This window comes from Simochromis diagramma, unplaced genomic scaffold (assembly GCF_900408965.1).
Source record: "Simochromis diagramma unplaced genomic scaffold, fSimDia1.1 OVJJ01000367.1, whole genome shotgun sequence".
NCBI classification, from domain to species: Eukaryota; Metazoa; Chordata; class Actinopteri; order Cichliformes; family Cichlidae; genus Simochromis; species Simochromis diagramma.
Genome location: NW_024387288.1, coordinates 322,797 through 342,351, shown reverse-complemented (window position 1 = coordinate 342,351; position 19,555 = coordinate 322,797). Strand labels below are relative to the sequence as shown.

Here is a 19,555-nt window from a genome sequence, read left to right as displayed (position 1 = left end):
TTTGTCAGGAAGAATTCAGACCAGGGCTGAAACTAGACATTCTTTTTTTATTGGTCAATCTCTGAAGTATTTATGATAGTATTATGGCCATTGTAGGTAAAGCCAATAAAAAGAAAAAGAGAAAACCATTATAGGGACAGGAGGTATATTATAAAGTGGTACAAGATCAGGGAAAACGAGAGATGTGTGGTCAGGAATGAAAAAGATCACAGAACAAGAACTATTAAACCGTGGGAAACCTAAATAGAGCCAATGTGTTTAACACCTTAAGTCTAGGACCCATCCAAACTCCACTGCCGCCATATATAATTCACTCTTCTACTTCTGTTCCTCCCACACAGAATGCACCACCATTTTATCAATATCTCCTCACACGTCAGAAAACAGAGTCTGTCTATTTCTGCATGGCTGCCAATTTTTAGCAGTGAGATGAAGAGACAGTTGGAGGGACTAAGCCAGAACAAAGCTGTTGGTTCAAACAGGATAAGTCACAGGTCCTGAAGACCTGCACTAATCATCTGTGCAGACTTTTAAGATAAGATAAGATAAGATAAGACTTTATTGATCCCACAACGGGGAAATTGTTGCGTCACCTCAGCTCATGTACAGATATATGAAGGAAATACAAAAATACAATTAAGTACAATCAATGAAAAAAGTAAGATAATACACTATATACAATGGTAACATACACAGTATGTGATTATGGATATAGTTGGAAATATGGAAGACAAACTATATAGCTTGGAAGGTCATGAAAGGTCCATTTTTACAGCACATCTTCAATCTTAGTTTGAGCCAGGAGAAGATACCATTACTCTGGAAAACATCCTGTTTTGTCTCAATATTGATGAACTCTGCCCCATCTGCCCTCTATTGCACACTTGTTACCTTAACATCTTACGTCATTACTTTTTTTTTTTTTTAACAAACTCAGCTTGGCCAGTCTTAGGCTCCAGAGTGCTACCTCTCTTGACCGATGGCAGTTTGCTTTCTCAACTTTTAAGTTGAGGAGTTACCAAATTGTGTTTTGTTGAAAATCATGTACTATGATTATGTATTTCATCTGGATACTGCAACTGAGCAGAAAAAAAATATGGTGTCTTTAAAAGTATTGCTTTCTTAAAAAATACAAGTAAGCCATAGTATAATTTAGCTTATTTTAAAGCAAAGAAAGTTATAGATATTTCTATAGTTTGAACACCTTAACACTAATCTGGCTGCCTTGTTCTTGACTAACTGAAGTCTGATCAGATCTGTCTTATTAGCTGCTGACCAAATGATTGAACAGTACTCTAGATGAGATAATACTAGTGCATTAATGACACCTTTCATAATTGAAAAAGTAATATAAAAGGAGCATTTCCTAGCCATAGCTGTGCACTGTCCCATTTTCTTAATAACATAGTCAATGTGCTGAGACCATGAAAGGTGGTGGTTTATGGTAACACCAAGTAATTTAATCTGGGTCACCTGTTCTAGTACCATTGGGGCGATTGTGGCTCAAGAGTTGGGAGTTCGCCTTGTAATCAGAAGGTTGCCGGTTCAAGCCCCGGCTTGGGCAGTCTCGGTCGTTGTGTTCCGTTGCCTACTGGTGGTGGTCAGAGGGCCCGGTGGCGCCAGTGTCCGGCAGCCTCGCCTCTGTCAGTGCGCCGCAGGGTGGCTGTGGCTACAATGTAGCTTGCCATCACCAGTGTGTGAATGTGTGTGTGTGTGTGAATGGGTGGATGACTGGATATGTAAAGCACTTTGGGGTCCTTAGGGACTAGTAAAGCACTATATAAATACAGGCCATTTACCATTTTTACCATTCCAGCTATGGAAAGATTTAGTTGTGGGTTAGTTGTGACTAAGCGTACTCTACTTCCTATTAACATAGATTTTAGATGTTTAAAATCATGTTGATTTTACTTAGCCAGTAAAACACGTTAAGCAAATCTTGTTGCAATACGTTGGTCAATTCAGAGTTGCCACTGGCTGAATAAAACATGGTGGAATCATCAGCATACATTACAAGATGAGATTTATCCAAGACATACGGCAGATCATTCGTGAAAACTGAATAGAGAAGTGGACGCCAAGCCAAGCCAAGAAGAAAAAGACATGGTGAGATTTTTTTGGAGGCCCAAGCCTGAGTTGAACACCATTTCTAACCTTGGAGAAATGGTAAATTTGGTGGAGGGCTTCATATACCTGGGTGTTCACCTTATTAATAGACTGGACTGGAAGTGTGTCATTGACTCATTGAGGAAAGACTATTGTAGTCTCTACTTCTGGAGGAAGCGTAATTTTAAAAAAATTACAAAAAACATTTACAAATAATTTTTAATGTAGTGCAATCTGTTGCTAGTGAAATTTCCTTTGCAGCTATCTGTTGAGATAACAGCTTCAGAGTCATACCACCAGAAAGTGTAAAATGCTAATTTGACGTGCAATATACTGCTAACAATATTCAGCCCATCCAAATAATTGAATTCAGGTGTTCCAATCACCTCCAGTTCCCCAGGTGTACAAAATCAAACACCTAGACATGAAGACTGCTTTTGTAAACATTTGTTACAGAATGGGTTGCTTATAGCAAAGTGAAAGTGCTAAAAATCGATTCTGTTTATCTGGACATAGGATTTTCAGTGGAAGAAACATTTCGTCACTCATCCAAGTGACTTCTTCAGTCTCAGCTGACTGCAGGTTTCCAACCTTACAGGGAGTGCAGAATTATTAGGAAAGTTGTATTTTTGAGGAATAATTTTATTATTGAACAACAACCATGTTCTCAATGAACCCAAAAAACTCATTAATATCAAAGCTGAATGTTTTTGGACGTAGTTTTTAGTTTGTTTTTAGTTTTAGCTATTTTAGGGGGATATCTGTGTGTGCAGGTGACTATTACTGTGCATAATTATTAGGCAACTTAACAAAAAACAAATATATACCCATTTCAATTATTTATTTTTACCAGTGTACCCAATATAACATCTCCACATTCACAGATATACGTTTCTGATATTCAAAAACAAAACAAAAACAAATCAGCGACCAATATAGCCACCTTTCCTTGCAAGGACACTCAAAAGCCTGCCATCCATGGATTCTGTCAGTGTTTTGATCTGTTCACCATCAACATTGCGTGCAGCAGCAACCACAGCCTCCTAGACACTGTTCAGAGAGATGTACTGTTTTCCCTCCTTGTAAATCTCACATTTGATGTTGGACCACAGGTTCTCAATGGGGTTCAGATCAGGTGAACAAGGTGGCCATGTCATTAGTTTTTCTTCTTTTATACCCTTTCTTGCCAGCCACGCTGTGGAGTACTTGGACGCGTGTGATGGAGCATTGTCCTGCATGAAAATCATGTTTTTCTTGAAGGATGCAGACTTCTTCCTGTACCACTGCTTGAAGAAGGTGTCTTCCAGAAACTGGCAGTAGGACTGGGAGTTGAGCTTGACTCCATCCTCAACCCGAAAAGGCCCCACAAGCTCATCTTTGATGATACCAGCCCAAACCAGTACTCCACCTCCACCTTGCTGGCGTCTGAGTCGGACTGGAGCTCTCTGCCCTTTACCAATCCAGCCACGGGCCCATCCATCTGGCCCATCAAGACTCACTCTCATTTCATCAGTCCATAAAACCTTAGAAAAACCAGTCTTGAGATATTTCTTGGCCCAGTCTTGACGTTTCAGCTTGTGTGTCTTGTTCAGTGGTGGTCGTCTTTCAGCCTTTCTTACCTTGGCCATGTCTCTGAGTATTGCACACCTTGTGCTTTTGGGCACTCCAGTGATGTTGCAGCTCTGAAATATGGCCAAACTGGTGGCAAGTGGCATCTTGGCAGCTGCATGCTTGACTTTTCTCAGTTCATGGGCAGTTATTTTGCGCCTTGGTTTTTCCACACGCTTCTTGCGACCCTGTTGACTATTTTGAATGAAACGCTTGATTGTTCGATGATCACGCTTCAGAAGCTTTGCAATTTTGAGACTGCTGCATCCCTCTGCAAGATATCTCACTATTTTTGACTTTTCTGAGCCTGTCAAGTCCTTCAATTTGCCAAAGGAAAGGAAGTTGCCTAATAATTATGCACACCTGATATAGGGTGTTGATGTCATTAGACCACACCCCTTCTCATTACAGAGATGCACATCACCTAATATGCTTAATTGGTAGTAGGCTTTCGAGCCTATAAAGCTTGGAGTAAGACAACATGCATGAAGAGGATGATGTGGACAAAATACTCAATTGCCTAATAATTCTGCACTCCCTGTATAAACAGTACATTTGCATAATGACAAACTAGAACCACTGAATGAACAATGAGCTGTGAGTTCAGTTTCATGATGATTAGTATTTAAATTGTCATGTCCATGGATCACTGGCCATGAGTACCATTCACAGACAGTTGAGAATTGCTGAAGTTACAGCATTGTAAGATGGTGAAATGGTCACTAAAAAGGCTATGCCCAGATGAACAGAATCAATTCTTTGGGATTTCCTTGCGTAGATGATTGAGCATGCATCAAGACAAAGTGGAAGTGATTGAACATGGCAGCAAATGAAGTCAGAGTGGGGTTAGTGGTTTTTCAGGAGTTGAGATTGTTCCCCTTGTTTCAGTGAAAGGAACTCTTAATGCTTCAGCATAACAAGACATTGAATTCAATTCAATTCAATTCCATTTTATTTATATAGCGCCAAATCACAACAAAAGTCGCCTCAAGGCACTTCATAGATACAGAGAAAAACCCAACAATCATATGACCCCCTATGAGCAATCACATTGGCGACAGTGCGAAGGAAAAACTCCCTTTTAACAGGAAGAAACCTCCGGCAGAACCAGGCTCAGGGAGGGGTGGCCATCTGCTGCGACCGGTTGGGGAGAGAGAAGGAAGACAGGATAAAAGACATGCTGTGGAAGAGAGACAGAGATTAATAACAGATATGATTCAATGCAGAGAGGTCTGTTAATACATAGTGAGTGAGAAAGGTGACTGGAAAGGAAAAACTCAATGCATCATGGGAATCCCCCAGCAGCCTACGTCTATTGCAGCATAAATAAGGGAGGATTCAGGGTCACCTGGTCCAGCCCTAACTATATGCTTTAGCAAAAAGGAAAGTTTGAAGCTTAATCTTAAAAGTAGAGATAGTGTCTGTCTCCTGAATCCAAACTGGAAGCTGGTTCCACAGAAGAGGGGCCTGAAAACTGAAGGCTCTGCCTCCCATTCTACTTTTAAATACTCTAGGAACAACAAGTAGGCCTGCAGAGCGAGAACGAAGTGCTCTAATAGGGTGATATGGTACTACAAGGTCATTAAGATAAGATAGGGCCTGATTATTTAAGACCTTGTATGTGAGGAGCAGGATTTTGAATTCAATTCTGGATTTAACAGGAAGCCAATGAAGGGAAGCCAAAACAGGAGAAATATGCTCTCTCTTTCTAGTCCCTGTCAGGACTCTTGCTGCAGCATTTTGGATTAACTGAAGGCTTTTCAGGGAGTTTTTTAGGACTTCGTGATAATAATGAATTACAGTCGTCCAGCCTGGAAGTAATAAATGCATGAACTAGTTTTTCAGCGTCACTCTGAGACAGGATATTTCTAATTTTAGAGATGTTGCGCAAATGGAAGAATGCAGTCTTACATATTTGTTTAATATGTGCATTGAAGGACATGTCCTGGTCAAAAATGACTCCAAGGTTCCTCACAGTGTTACTGGAGGCCAAGGTAATGCCATCCAGAGTAAGAATCTGTTTAGTACAATAACCTCAGTTTTATCTGAATTAAGAAGCAATGACAATGTTATGCTCCCAATTTTGTGGGAAAAGTTTGGTGATGGCCCTTTCTGCTCCAACATGACTGCTCACCAGTGCAGAAACGAAGACACATAAAGATATGGATAAGTGAGTTTGGTGTGGAACAATTTGACTGGCCTGTACAGAGTGCTGAACCCCTGAGTTCTTGAAACAGCTTTATTACTACAGTTGCAGGCAACTAAAATACAAAGAACTGAAGTAAACATACACTGAGAAATATTAGCAATGAAACTACACTGGACACTAACAGGACACACAGCTGGCGAAATAAGGGAGATCATGACAATGCACAGCTAGAGATACAGACAATATAAACAGGAGAGGAAACAGGGGAAGCAAAAATGATCACGATGCATGCAGGCCAAGTGGCTATCAGAATAAAACAGAAAACAGATGATATACACAAGGAAAGGGGAAACAGACATTGATTTTGACTAAACATGGAACCAGAGAGAGACAACAAGGCCAGAAAAAGTATTATTAAACTCAGTACTACAAAACAATAAAACAGAAACTTAACACAAGACACTGACAAAATAAGGCTGAAAGTACAGATTGCAGAGACACAACCTCGACACACAAAAAGAAAGGGAAAAACACAGAGACAAAACTGACAACACAAGAAGGGACATGGGGGAGGCATAATAACAGAAACCTAAACCTAGATAACAAACTAACCTGGGGATACACAGAGGGATTACAAAGAATGAAAATGAAATGAATGAAAATGCTTTTGGATGTCCTATATTAGTCCTATATTAAATGTCTTTGTCATTCTGCAATATAATTTCCTTAATTCAGATTGATGGGCTGCTGTTTGTCAGAGATTAGCTGTACTCCTTTGGGCTCAGCTCTGAAGTCCAACCCCTCCTATCTGAGAGAGCTGGACCTGAGTCACAACAACGACCTGCAGGATTCAGGAGTGAAGCAGCTCTGTGGTTTTCTGGAGAGTCGGCACTGTAGACTGGAGATTCTGAGGTCAGACAAGTCATTTTTTTAACTTATGATATAAAGACTGTGGTGACACAAAGCTCATGTTATAATAAATCTCTTAGATTATATATCAGAGGTGCAAGGTCGGATGACAGAATGCAAAAATAGCTAAAGAAATAATGGTTTCTGGCTGCTTGAAAGATGTGCAAAAACCAAACATCAGTGTATAAATAAAAAAAAATCTAAATATGAGGAATCACAGCAAAAACAGCAAAGGTCAAACCTAAATAGTGCATGGAAGATACAGAGGCCATAACAAAGCAACAAAAGGAAAGAAATGAAAAACAATAGAAAACAAACAAACAAAAGACTGTATGTACACAAAGAGGGCTGAATAAACAAAATGAAATAGATAGGGAATGTGGCATGGAGAAATACCTCTTGACAGCGCCAAATCACAACTACTGTCACCTCAAGGCGCTTTATATTGTAAGCTAGACCCTACAAAAATAAATACAGAGAAAAACCCAATAATCATATGACGTCCTGTGAGCAAGCACTTTGGCAACAGTGGGAAGGAAAAACTCCCTTTTAACAGGAAGAAACCTCCGGCAGAATCAGGCTCAGGGACGGGCGGGGCCATCTGCTGCGACCGGTTGGGGAGAGAGAAGGAAGACAGGATAAAGACATGCTGTGAAAGAGAGACAGAGATTAATAACAGATATGATTCAGTGCAGAGAGGTCTATTAACACATAGTGATTGAAGAAGAAACACCCAGTGAATCATGGGAATCCCCCAGCAGCCTACACCTATTACAGAGAGGTGACATTGATTTCACTAGAACCAGTTTTGGATTAGATTAAAAACCCCAGGGACTTCACCCCTGACCATTGCCTACTTCATTCTGCAGAGGATCCCCATAGCTCCTCTTGTGATTGGTGGGTCCAAAAGAGGGTGGATCCATGTTGCTCTTTCAGGATGAGCCCAGGGAGGTCCCATGGGCCAAAGCTGGGCCAATTTAAAAAAAGAAAAAAAAAAAGAAAAGATATCCATTTAAGTTATTTAAGGTAAAAAACATGTATCTCATAGGAAAATAGCAATAGCCTCAAAAGACATAGAGATACACCTTTCAACACTTTTCAAAGCATTTCTTAAAGAATTTTGGCATGTGCTGTTTGGATTTTTCTTTTTCTGAATTTATATATATTCTCTAAACTTTCTTGTGTGCGGAAGAGATTATGAAACACTGAGTAATTTAATTTAGAAACTTTGTCTAATGAATTTATGTTCTTTCTTCAGACTGGATAGCTGCAGTTTGTCCGAAATCAGTTGTGCAGCCCTGGCCTCAGCTCTGAAATCCAACCCCTCACATCTAAAAGAGCTAGACTTAACTGACAATAAACTGAAAGATGCAGACATGAGGCAGCTGTGTGATCTGGTGGAGAAACCAAATTGTGGACTGAAGACTCTGAGGTCAGTGGATGGTTTAAGTGTGCCCATGTTGCTTTACATTTATTACTAAATGTATGTATTTTCTTTTAATATTTTCTGTAAACCTATAGCCTATGAGGCTGATTTTCCCCATGTAATTGTGAGATATTTGTATAGCTTTGTAGATAGCTGGGTCAAGTGACAGCTTTGTAAGTAATGTTTAATTACTGCCACCTTAAAGGCTTGTAGCGCATAACCTATTGATACAGATAGCTTAATCATATTTAAGATTGAAACATTAATTAACTGTAGAACTTATTTGAGCAGTCTTGTAGCATTACGTCGATGATGGTTTGGGGAAAGTGACTATTGAAGCCAGAATGATCAATCTGAATAAAAGAGTCTAAAGTGGAGGTGGAGCTGTCATACCTTCAGTCAAGCAAAGGCTAGTTTGAATTTGTCTGCTGATGTCTAAATATCCCCCCTCCACTGAAAAAAATTAAGTCGTTTCCCATGTTCACAAATGTCTATGTATATTTGCAGGTGGAAGCTCTGATAAACTTGTGTATGCTGACAGAGAGTGAGCTGTGTCCTGATGATATGGAGAGGCTGAAGAAGCAGTAGCTTGTGTGTACAGATCCTGTGAATGGGAAAGATCACATATTTTTGAAGATAGAAGACCTCAACAAGCACAAAGAATTAGATGGAAAGGTCATGTAAAATGTTAAAAAAAATGATCTGTTGCACTAATTACCATGAAATCCAACTTTTAACTGTAATGTAATAGGATGATGGTGTGATTCAACTTGTGTTATCGTAATGAAAACAAAAATAAGGATGAAAAGATAAACGAAGGTTGACATTGGTTATAAGCTGATTAAACCTTTGATCTATAACTGTACAATAGGGAAGTGAAAGCGCTGTGGATATCTTATGTGGAGATGGTCAGTTGAGAGGTGCCATCAACATTATTTGTATTTACATGTTCAATTTTATTCTGTTCTTTCTCACAATAAACTTCTGTCTACACCAAAAAGCTGCTGGTGTCCCAGAATTTTAATTTTAACTAACACAGCTTTAGGTCCCTTTAATTGGACCCACAGGCAGATTTGGTTTGCTGCAGGACACTCAGCTATCTTCACGTTTAACAAAATGACACATCTGACAGATTAGCAGAATATAACAGAGTGGAACGGGAAGCACACTGATCAATGGTAAATTGTTTTCACAGTCACAGTGATGGAAATATGTTGGTCACTGATGCCCCTTCTTCCTTTGGGCCATTCAGACTGCTAACAAACTCACCTCTCCTCACCAATCTGTGCCATTGTCTGAGTGACCCTCATCACTCAGGACACTGACACACTCACACCAAGTCCTTTACACTACCTCCAAGCACTTTGCTCTCCAGTGTGTGCCTTTGTCTTGTTTTGTATGTGCTCCTGATGTCTTACTATTTATATTTTATTCCTGCAAAGTTGGTGTGGATGTTCCGCTCTTAATTTTATTGCAATATAGGCGCTCTTTGCAGTGAGCTAATTTTATTTTGAAATTCGTTTTAAGTTGAAAAACAATTTCGGGAAGTGACAGGAAGTCAGCCATGTTTTTTAGTTCCTAGCGGATCACACGTGGGGATATTTGACCCAGCGACATCTGCCTTTTGTTTGTGCCATCGACACCACCGTCTGTAAGTTTTAATTTGTATTGAATTGTAGAATTGTATTTTATTTATATTTTGTGGAAATAATTGCTGTAGATGAAAACTTTAGTAGTTGTGTGCTAACGCTAATGGATGTGTATTGGAATCTATTTTTGTCGTGCTAATGATGCTAAGTTAATTTTAGCTATGTTATTTGTATTTCAGTTTCACTCCATGAGGAAATACTTACTAATTAAAAGGAGTTGGACGCTACATCCTGACTTCGCGCGTTATTTCAAGTGGAGTTAGGCTACTGCTGAATTGTGTAGCGTACACACACAAGGAGAGCAGGGCAGTAAAAAGACGGTTAGCAGCTGGCAAAACAACTCTACGACAGCAAGCTATGTCAACAAACATGGACGAAGAACACCCCGAAGGTGCAAGACCTAAGGAACCAAAGCCTCCTCAAGACGGAGCATCAGTTAAAAGCACTGGTTCAGTTTCCAGATATTCAAGTAGATCAAATGTCAGTGCAGCAGCAGCACACGCAAGAGCCAAGGCAGAAGCTGCTTGTGCACGTGTTGCCTTCGCACAGAGAGAGATCAGCATTAAAGTCAACAAAGCAAGATTAGAAGCTAATCTCGAAGCCTTAAATCTGGAAAAGGGAGCTGCAGCCACAATTGCACAAGCAGAAGTTTTGGAAGCAGCAGCAGAGATAGAGGTTGAAGCACATCCTAGTTGGAAAAGTCTCCCAGTTATGGTGCAGAGTACACATGAACGTGTAAGTGACTATATGAGAGACCAAACTATGCAGCTAAACCAACGCAATGAACCAGTCAATCTCTCAATATCAGAGCATCCCATCAAGAAGAGCCCTCCACCATCGGCTAAGTACATCATTAAAGATGAGTATATCGTGAAAGACTCATGGCCCACACCTTTCCAGCCACAACCAAGTTCCAAGGTTGTTGTACAACTTGCATAGTTCCCATTTCTGTATAGCTGTGTATCTCATATTTCTGTATAGTTCTTTATTTCATATTCTGTATAGTTTTTTTTCATATTTATATCCTGTTCATAGCTTGTACTCACTACGGCCTGTACATACTTTTAGTTTTAGCATATTCATAACATACTTCATACCGTGTACATATTACATACCATTAATAAACCCATTTCTGTAATATACTTACATATCTATATTATTGCTAATACTTATATTGTACATATATCTATATCATGGCTAAAGCACTTCCTGTGCTGGATGCAACTGCATTTCGTTGCCCTGTACCTGTGACATGTGCAATGACAATAAAGTTGAATTCTATTCTATTCTATTCTATTCTAACGCATGCATACCAAACCGCTCACACCTCTACCCCATCAGCTCAGCCAGACATAAATGGTCACCTCCAAGTTTAACAGTGAGGAACTCCTGTAAGAAAAAAAGAGCAATAGGCCCTACCCTAAACCAGAGCTAACTTTTCCTTAGTATCCCAACACTTCTCATACACACCCTCCAGACTCTTCAGTGATGATGGACATGGCGAAGTACCTGGCACGAAAAGAGCTCGTGTGCACTGGCTTAACCCACTTTGACGATCATCCAGAGTCATACAGAGCATGGATATCTGCCTTCTCCAATACCATTAAGATATTTCATTTTCATTTCATTTCATTTTTATTTATTTCACACTTGGTACAACCGATCAAACAAAACAACCACATCTTCTATCAACAAAACACAACAACCTGTGTGTGAACGGAGCAGGAAGAAGAAACTATTCTTATCAAACCCTGCCCCCTATCTACCATCGAACTTATATCACCGGGGGCCACAAAAATCGGGAAACAAACTAATTGACATTTCTCTCCGGTCGAGTCCCAAACTAACATCACATCTACATCAGAATAACCACTCCACATATTAAAATATTAACAAGGAGAAAATAAGAACAAATAAAAATAAATAACAATAAGCAACACACTATAAAGAATCCTCTTTCAATAAATTCAATTTCATTCGCATTCTTCATACTGAGTTATCGTTTTAAACATATAACACTTTTTAAAACATTGTAAATTTATACAATTCTTTAAATTATAATGAAGTGAATTCCACAGTCTTATACCCCTAACCGTTGTGCTCATTAATCTTTGTGTAGTCCTGGCTAACTGATGCTTAAAATAAAATTTCCTTCTATTCTCTTCTCCCCTTGAACACATCAAAAATACTCTTTGTAACTTAAAAGGCAAAATATTATTTTTAGCCTTAAACATAATTAATAATGTCCGTAATTTCACTAAATCTCCTAATTTTAATAATTTTGATTCTATAAATAATTTGTTTGTATGTTCTCTATATTTAACATTATGAATTATTCGTATAACTTTCTTCTGTAATAGGTTTAAAGGTTTTATGGTATTCTCATATGTATTCCCCCAAACTTCAACACAATAGTTGATATATGAAAAAAACAAAGAAAAATATAAAATACGCATTGTTTTATAATTTAATAAATCTCTTATACTACCCAAAATATAAATACTTTTGACCATTTTCTTTCTAATATGTTCAATATGAGATTTCCATGTCAAATTCTCATCCACTATTACACCCAAAAAACGAAATTCAGTAACTCTTTCAATCAATTCTTCCTCTATAAACATAATGACTTTATCCTCCTTTACACGATTGCCAAATATCATATATTTCGTTTTTGTCAGATTCAAAGATATGAGATGAGATAGCCTTTATTTGTCAGTTGCAGGTCTTTTGCCCAAAACCGAGATGACAGACCTTGCCGACCGTAAATACAATACAAACATCACATTGGGGAGACAGGTCAGGCCAGGTAACGAGGAAAAAACAACATCGAATTGTGCAACACAAAAGGATAATACATGAATGCACAGGTATCAACACATCATAACACAATAAACACAGACAAGCAACATGGGAAAGTGTTCCAGTGTGTACATCTGATCTGGGACTGCTGTAATCTTCGACTGCGCCTCCAGCTGACCCGATGTCCACATCATGGGGGAGGTAAGCGTTGGAGGTGGCGTTGGATAGGGAGGGTGATGCGTCCGTGAGTGCTTATCAGTATCAGTATATGTATGTGTGTGCATGTCCATAGTTCAGCTGAAACAGTCTTCCAGCCAACCCAGGTGGCCTTGTAGGGAATGGGAAGGAACAGACTCAACACAGTCATTTCTGGATTCAGTTTCCACAGAAATTATACCCATCAAAATGTTTCGTTGTTTAAACATGATTTTTATGTATTTTAATCCAACCAGATTTTTTAGAACACTTTTTCTTTTTCTGACATTGTAATTTCAAGATGATTAACGAGCCAAGAAAGATGAAAACAGCCTAAGGGTTTGGACCTTACTGCAAGTGAACAGCTGGATTTACTTTCAAAATGGCTTGGGAAGGAATCTTCTGCATATGTCAAGCGCCTAACAGCAATTCATATTGACAACTCAAAATGGTCTGGGACAGGCTCGATGAATGCTACGGTGCTCCAGAAGTCATCGAAAGTGCACTCTTTAGGAAGTTGGACAGCTTTCCTAAAATAACAAACAAGGACAATTACAGGTTAAGGGATCCTGGAGATCTATTGATGGAATTACTTTCAGCAAAAGAGGATGGCTACTTGCCCGGCTTAGCTTACCTGGATACCGCCCGTGGCATCAAACCCATCGTGCAACAGTGACAAGCACATCACAGCTCTTCATCCTGGTCCACCACAACTGTCCACCAAGGCCTCAAGTCCCCCAACAGGTGACGGCGGGGAGCCGGAAAAAGAGGACACCATCCCAGAACCAGTTGCAAGCCCTCTGTGCACTGAAGTTTGTGGCCATTTCGCCAGGTCAAAATCTTGTTCCAAGATATGTCTTGTTAAGGTTTACCCTAAAGAGTTCCCACAACAAGCCATCAAAAATATATGCTATGCTCGATGACCAGAGCAACAAGTCTCTAGCCAGGTCAGAGTTCTTCAACTTATTCGGAATCTAAGTTGGCTCATACCCCTACATCCTGAAAACTTGTGCTGGCTTAGCCGCAACCTCCGGCAGGAGAGCAAATGGCTATCAAATCGAAGCAGTAAAATGGTAAATGGCCTGTATTTATATAGCACTTTACTAGTTCCTAAGGACCCCAAAGCGCTTTACATATCCAGTCATCCACCCATTCACACACTGGTGATGGCAAGCTACATTGTAGCCACAGCCACCCTGGGGCGCACTGACAGAGGCGAGGCTGCCGGACACTGGCGCCACCGGGCCCTCTGACCACCACCAGTAGGCAAATGGGTGAAGTGTCTCGCCCAAGGACACAACGACCGAGACTGTCCAAGCCGGGGCTCGAACCGGCAACCTTCCAATTACAAGGCGAACTCCCAACTCTTGAGCCACGATCGCCCTTAATCAAAGCAGTAAATGGTGAAGTTAGCTTTGCGCTACCAACACTGATCGAATGTGACGACTTACCAGATAATCGTGATGGAATACCGACACCTGAAGCTGCCCTCCATCACCTGCACCTCAAGAACCTTGCTAGCAAAATCCCGCCTCTTGATAATGATGCCAAGATCCTGCTTTTGCTTGGGAGAGACATTCTCCAGGTTCACAAGGTGAGGCAGCAGATCAACGGTCCTGGTGATGCACCCTTCGCTCAAAGGCTTGACCTTGGATGGGTCTTAGTAGGTGATGTGTGTTTGGGAAAGGTTCATAAGCCCATTGTCCACTGTTATAAAACGAACATACTGGAAGACGGAAGACCATCATTGTTCAGACCTTGTATGAGCCACATCCATCTCAAGCAAATGGTCAACTCCAGTCAAGTCAAGGGACTCTCACACAGTTGCCGTAGCACTGCAATGGACGATGACTCACTCGGCAACACAGTCTTTGCAAGAACAGCGGATGATGACAAGCGTGCCTTCTCCATAGAGGACGAACAGTTTCTGCAGATAATGGGTGATGAGGTTTTTCAGGACGAGTCAAATAGTTGGGTGGCTCCTCTTCCCTTCAGGCCCCCCCCAGACCACCTTTGCCCAACAATCGTGAGCAAGCATGACTCAAGCGCACAATGCAATGGCATCTCGCTGAACAACGTGCTACTCAACGGACCAGACTTGAATAACAGTCTAATGGGAGTCCTTATTCGTTTCAGGAGAGAGTGAGTAGCAATCATGGCTGACATCGAACAGATGTTTCATTGTTTTGTCGTGAGAGAAGGCCACCAAGACTACTTACGCTTTCTGTGGTATAGAGATAATGGTCCCAGCAAAGACATTGTTGAATACAGGATGAGGGTTCACGTATTCGGCAACATACCTTCTCCAGCTGTGGCAATATACTGTCTCAGAAGAGCTGCAAAGGAAGGAGAACAGCAGTACGGGTCAGACACCAGACATTTTGTGGAACGCGAGTTCTATGTAGATGATGGTCTTGTTTTCACATCCACAGAGGAGGAGGCAATTTCTCTGCTACAGAGAACCCAAGCATCTCTCTCTGAGTCAAACCTGAGACTGCACAAGATCATGTCCAACAGCGTTGACGTCTTGAAAGCCTTCCCTGCAGGAGATCATGCTAAGGGCATTAAAGATCTTTACTTGGATGGAAGCGCAGTACCCACACAGCGAAGCCTTGGATTGAGTTGGGATGTTAAAAGGGACACATTCACCTTCCAAGTGTCAGTCAGTGACAAGCCATTCACACGACGTGGGATTCTCTCCACCATAAACAGTCTTTTTGACCCTCTCGGCTTCGTCGCTCCTGTGACTGTTCAAGGCAAGTCGTTGCTGAGAGAGTTGACCTTAGATGGAACCAATGCCAGTCATAGAGAGATATGCATCTTTTCAGACGCTTCAACCAAAGTGATTGGTGCAGTGGCGTACCTCAAGACAACAGATGCAAATGAGCAGGTTCATGTGGGTTTGAACCTGGGCGACCGTGGCTCAGGGGGTTGGGAAGTGCATCTGTAACCGGAAGGTTGCCGGTTCGATCCCCAGGCTCTCTGTCCTGGTCGTTGTGTTCTTGGGCAAGCCTACCGCCTACTGGTGTTGGCCAGAGGGGCTGATGGTGCGATATGGCAGCCTCGCGTCTGTCAGTCTGCCCCAGGGCAGCTGTGGCTACAACCGTAGCTTTCCTCCACCAGTGTGTGAATGTGAGAGTGAATGAACAGTGCCATTGTAAAGCACTTTGGGTGACTTGAAAAGCGCTATATACATCCAATCCATTATTATTATTATTATTATTACCATACCAAGACTGGAGCTGTGTGCGACAGTGCTAGCCGTAGAAATTGCTGAGTTTATTGTTCAAGAGATCGATATCCAAATTGATGCGGTCACCTTCTGCTGTGACAGTAAAGTGGTGCTGGGCTACATTCATAATCAATCCAAATGTTTCTATAGGTACGTCCACAACAGGGTTCAGAGAATCTGCCAGTCCACACAACCGAATCAGTGTAGGTATGTACCTACGGAGCATAACCCAGCTGACCATGCTTCTAGGTCAGTTCAAGCCTCACAGCTCACCACAACCAACTGGTTCACGGGTCCAACATTTCTATACAAATCACAGCCAAGCAGCGAGAAACATGAGACCTTTGAGCTTATCAACCCAGACGCAGATGTTGAGATACGACCACAAGTTACCACCTGTGTTACGAGTCAAAAGGACAAGTCCCTGGGTTGTGAGAGATTCACGAAATTCTCGTTCTGGAAGTCTATACGGAGAGGAGTTGCAACACTCATCCATGTGGTTTATTTTTTTAAGGCAAGCAGCCAAGGAACCAGCGGGTGTAATGGTTGACATTGGTGCCGTAAACCTCTCACAGCTGACGAGTTGTCCAAAACAACTACAGTGATTCTTGTTGCTGTGCAACAACTTAACAACTTACTGTGAAATACTTACTAATTAAAAGGAGTTGGACGCTACATCCTGACTTCGCGTGTTATTTCAAGTGGAGTTAGGCTACTGCTGAATTGTGTAGCGTACACACACAAGGAGAGCAGGACAGTGGAGCACCCATATTAAATTCGGTTCTTTTGGATTCTTTAGGGCCAAGAAAGACACGGCTCAAAAGTGGTCCTTTTACTTTAAAAAATGATCTTTATTTTACATATCCAGATATGTAGACCTTAAGACAAAACACACAACCCCAGCACTGAAGCACAAACGAAAGCCTAGTTATTTATATACTTGCTCTCTACGTCATACCACACTTTAAGTTTCGATCAAAGCCTAGTTGGTTTCACTTTCTAGCTGCAAAAGCACGCTTCTGCAAAAGCATGCAGTTTCCTGTCAGCACTTTTTGGCACAGAGTGTACTCAGAGTTAGGCCTTTCTTATATATAGCAATATAATCAGCATATAAACATATAGGATGATAAATTTGAACCTCAACATTTTGTTGTACACGTACAATGACAAGAGAGGGCTATTCTATTCTATCTCTGAGATAATGTTTATATTTAATAAAGGGGATGCTAAAATGACTTTTACACTCTAGAAATGAACTAAATGCATTTTAAGTTACTTTTTAAATGTGGTTGCAGACAGATCCCAGATTCAGAGTAGACCGTAAAAAAAGAAATCCTAAAAAAACAGTAATATTCCGGCAGCTGGGGCGCCAAAATAATACCATAAAATACCATAAAATAACTTTCTCATAGAAATACGGTTTGTTGCCCTAATTTTACATGGGATTTTGCCTTTTTCAAGTGCTTTTAAACATTAAATTAGGAACATTTTAATGTGATTAAACAATGAAATTACCTATAAACAAGGTCAATGAATGCGGCAATATGAATAATAATACTTAAATGTACAGAAATATGCAGTTAACAGTTGGTTTAAATAATAATGGTGTCAGGGTTGGCTGAGGAGAACCCAAATGCAGGACTTTTCGAATGGAGAAAGTGAGTTTATTTAACAGGACAGTGCCAACAGTCCACAGTGTGTGCTTTCCCAATTCCCCGTGCCGTGATTCCTTTCCGTGATGCGTGGTTGTGCTTCGTCCTCCTTGGTGCCTGTGTTCAACTGTTTACTGCTCCCTCCACACGTTTCCGTAATCACCCTGGAAACAAGAGATGCCACAATGAGTACTGCCCCATCCAGTGGCCGACTAAACACGTTAACCATTCCGACAAGAAAGTATTGAAAACACGAGCTCCGCACTAACTGTATTTCTAGTTTAACGATCCCACGCCAACTGCTGCTCCACTATTCTCTTAAGTAGAGCCCCTTGATTAGGCAGATCAGCAACAGGTGAGTTATTATCACAGGTGTGGCTGGCTCCAAGGCAGGGACTCTCCAGACCTGGTGGGGCAGCAAAACTGACACAACAACACACAGGGAAACGAGGAACGAGGAGCAGATCACACCACAACCACAAATGATTAAGAAAGACAAATAAAACTCATAATATTCTCAAAAAAATACTCAAAAAAGAACACATGATCCCTGGGTCACAGAGCCAGGCCCATGACAAATGGATTGCATTCATATAGCGCTTTATGAGACCCTCAAAGCGCTTTAAAATTCCACTTTATAATTCCCCTCTGGCCATCACCAGTAGGTGTTAGGTGAAGTGTCTTGCCCAAGGACACAACGACCGAGAGTGTCCCAGCCGGGGCTCAAACCGGCCACCATTACAAGGCGAACTGCGAACTCTTGAGCCACGATTGCCCTAAATAGCAATAATTATTATTATTATTTGATGTAAAAAAATTTTTATAAGAATCCTTTTATATATTTTTCCATAGCATTACATTTGAATTTAACAGTTCAATCTTTCAAATAACAGACAAATATTTGTGAAATTATGATGCATTTGTGAATGTATTTTAACATACAAATAATATGCATATGTAAAGACAAATACATTTAAAAAACAAGAAAGTTATGTTTTATTACATTTACAGTGATTTTACATTAATTTACATTTGAAATTTAAAATCACAGTCTATTTATGTGAATTTGATGATATTCTGGAAGAACAGTACAAAACTGTAAAATACACAGTAAAATACTTTTATATTACAATTTTCTTTTACAGTGTAGTTAAGGCCTGGATCCAACTATTGATATGTGCTAGTTAGAATTATTACGCTCTTGATTTTCTCTGGCTATCTCTTTTCTGCTCTGTCCTCCTAACACATCATCCTTCGTGGAACATTAAGATTCATATGTGGGTCACAGCCAGGAGGACAGAGGTGATGTAGAGACAAGCAGTGTTGGTCAAGTTACTTGAAAAAAGTAATCAGTAACTAATTACTGATTACTTCCTCCAAAAAGTAATCCCGTTACTTTACTGATTACTTATTTTCAAAAGTAATTAATTACTTAGTTACTTAGTTACTTTTTAAAAACACGATTTACAACCTGAATAGGTGATAAAGCGATAGATCTTTCAGCCCAATTCTACTTTTTCCTGCATAATCCATCATACAAAATGTAATCAAATGGAAAAGTCTCTTTTTAAAACTTTTATAGTTTTATTAATTTTAATCTTTTAACTTTATGCATCAAGCAAAAATTTAATTATATGCAACATTCTGACTGGAAGAAATTTGTTTAATATTTAAACCTATTTTCTGCACATTCCAGCACATAAAATATTTTTTTTTTGTGTTTACACTCAGTCTTTCAAATAGATGCAAGTAAAACACAGCAGAAAATAAATAAAGTCAAAGACTAGCGGTCCTTTTGCTCTATTTTCACCTGTAAAGCAGGAGTTG

General features: G+C 40.3%; 1 protein-coding gene across 10 annotated transcripts in view; it reads left to right on the top strand.

Annotated features, from left to right (window-relative positions):
- Window positions 1-19,555, top strand: part of LOC120716339 (NACHT, LRR and PYD domains-containing protein 12-like) — a 112,399-nt gene that overhangs the window by 32,657 nt on the left and 60,187 nt on the right. For 8 of the 10 annotated variants that reach the window (XR_005691873.1, XR_005691872.1, XM_040003847.1 and 5 more), the window contains 2 exons: window positions 6,599-6,775; window positions 8,031-8,050. Coding sequence is in view for 8 of the 10 variants with exons in the window: in XM_040003847.1 (XP_039859781.1) it covers window positions 6,599-6,775; window positions 8,031-8,050 (197 nt within the window). In the remaining 2 variants the exon portion in view is untranslated. Of the gene's footprint in view, window positions 1-6,598; window positions 6,776-8,030; window positions 8,205-8,705; window positions 10,153-19,555 lie in introns of those variants that run through there. The other 2 variants (XM_040003846.1, XM_040003845.1) reach the window with 2 other exon arrangements.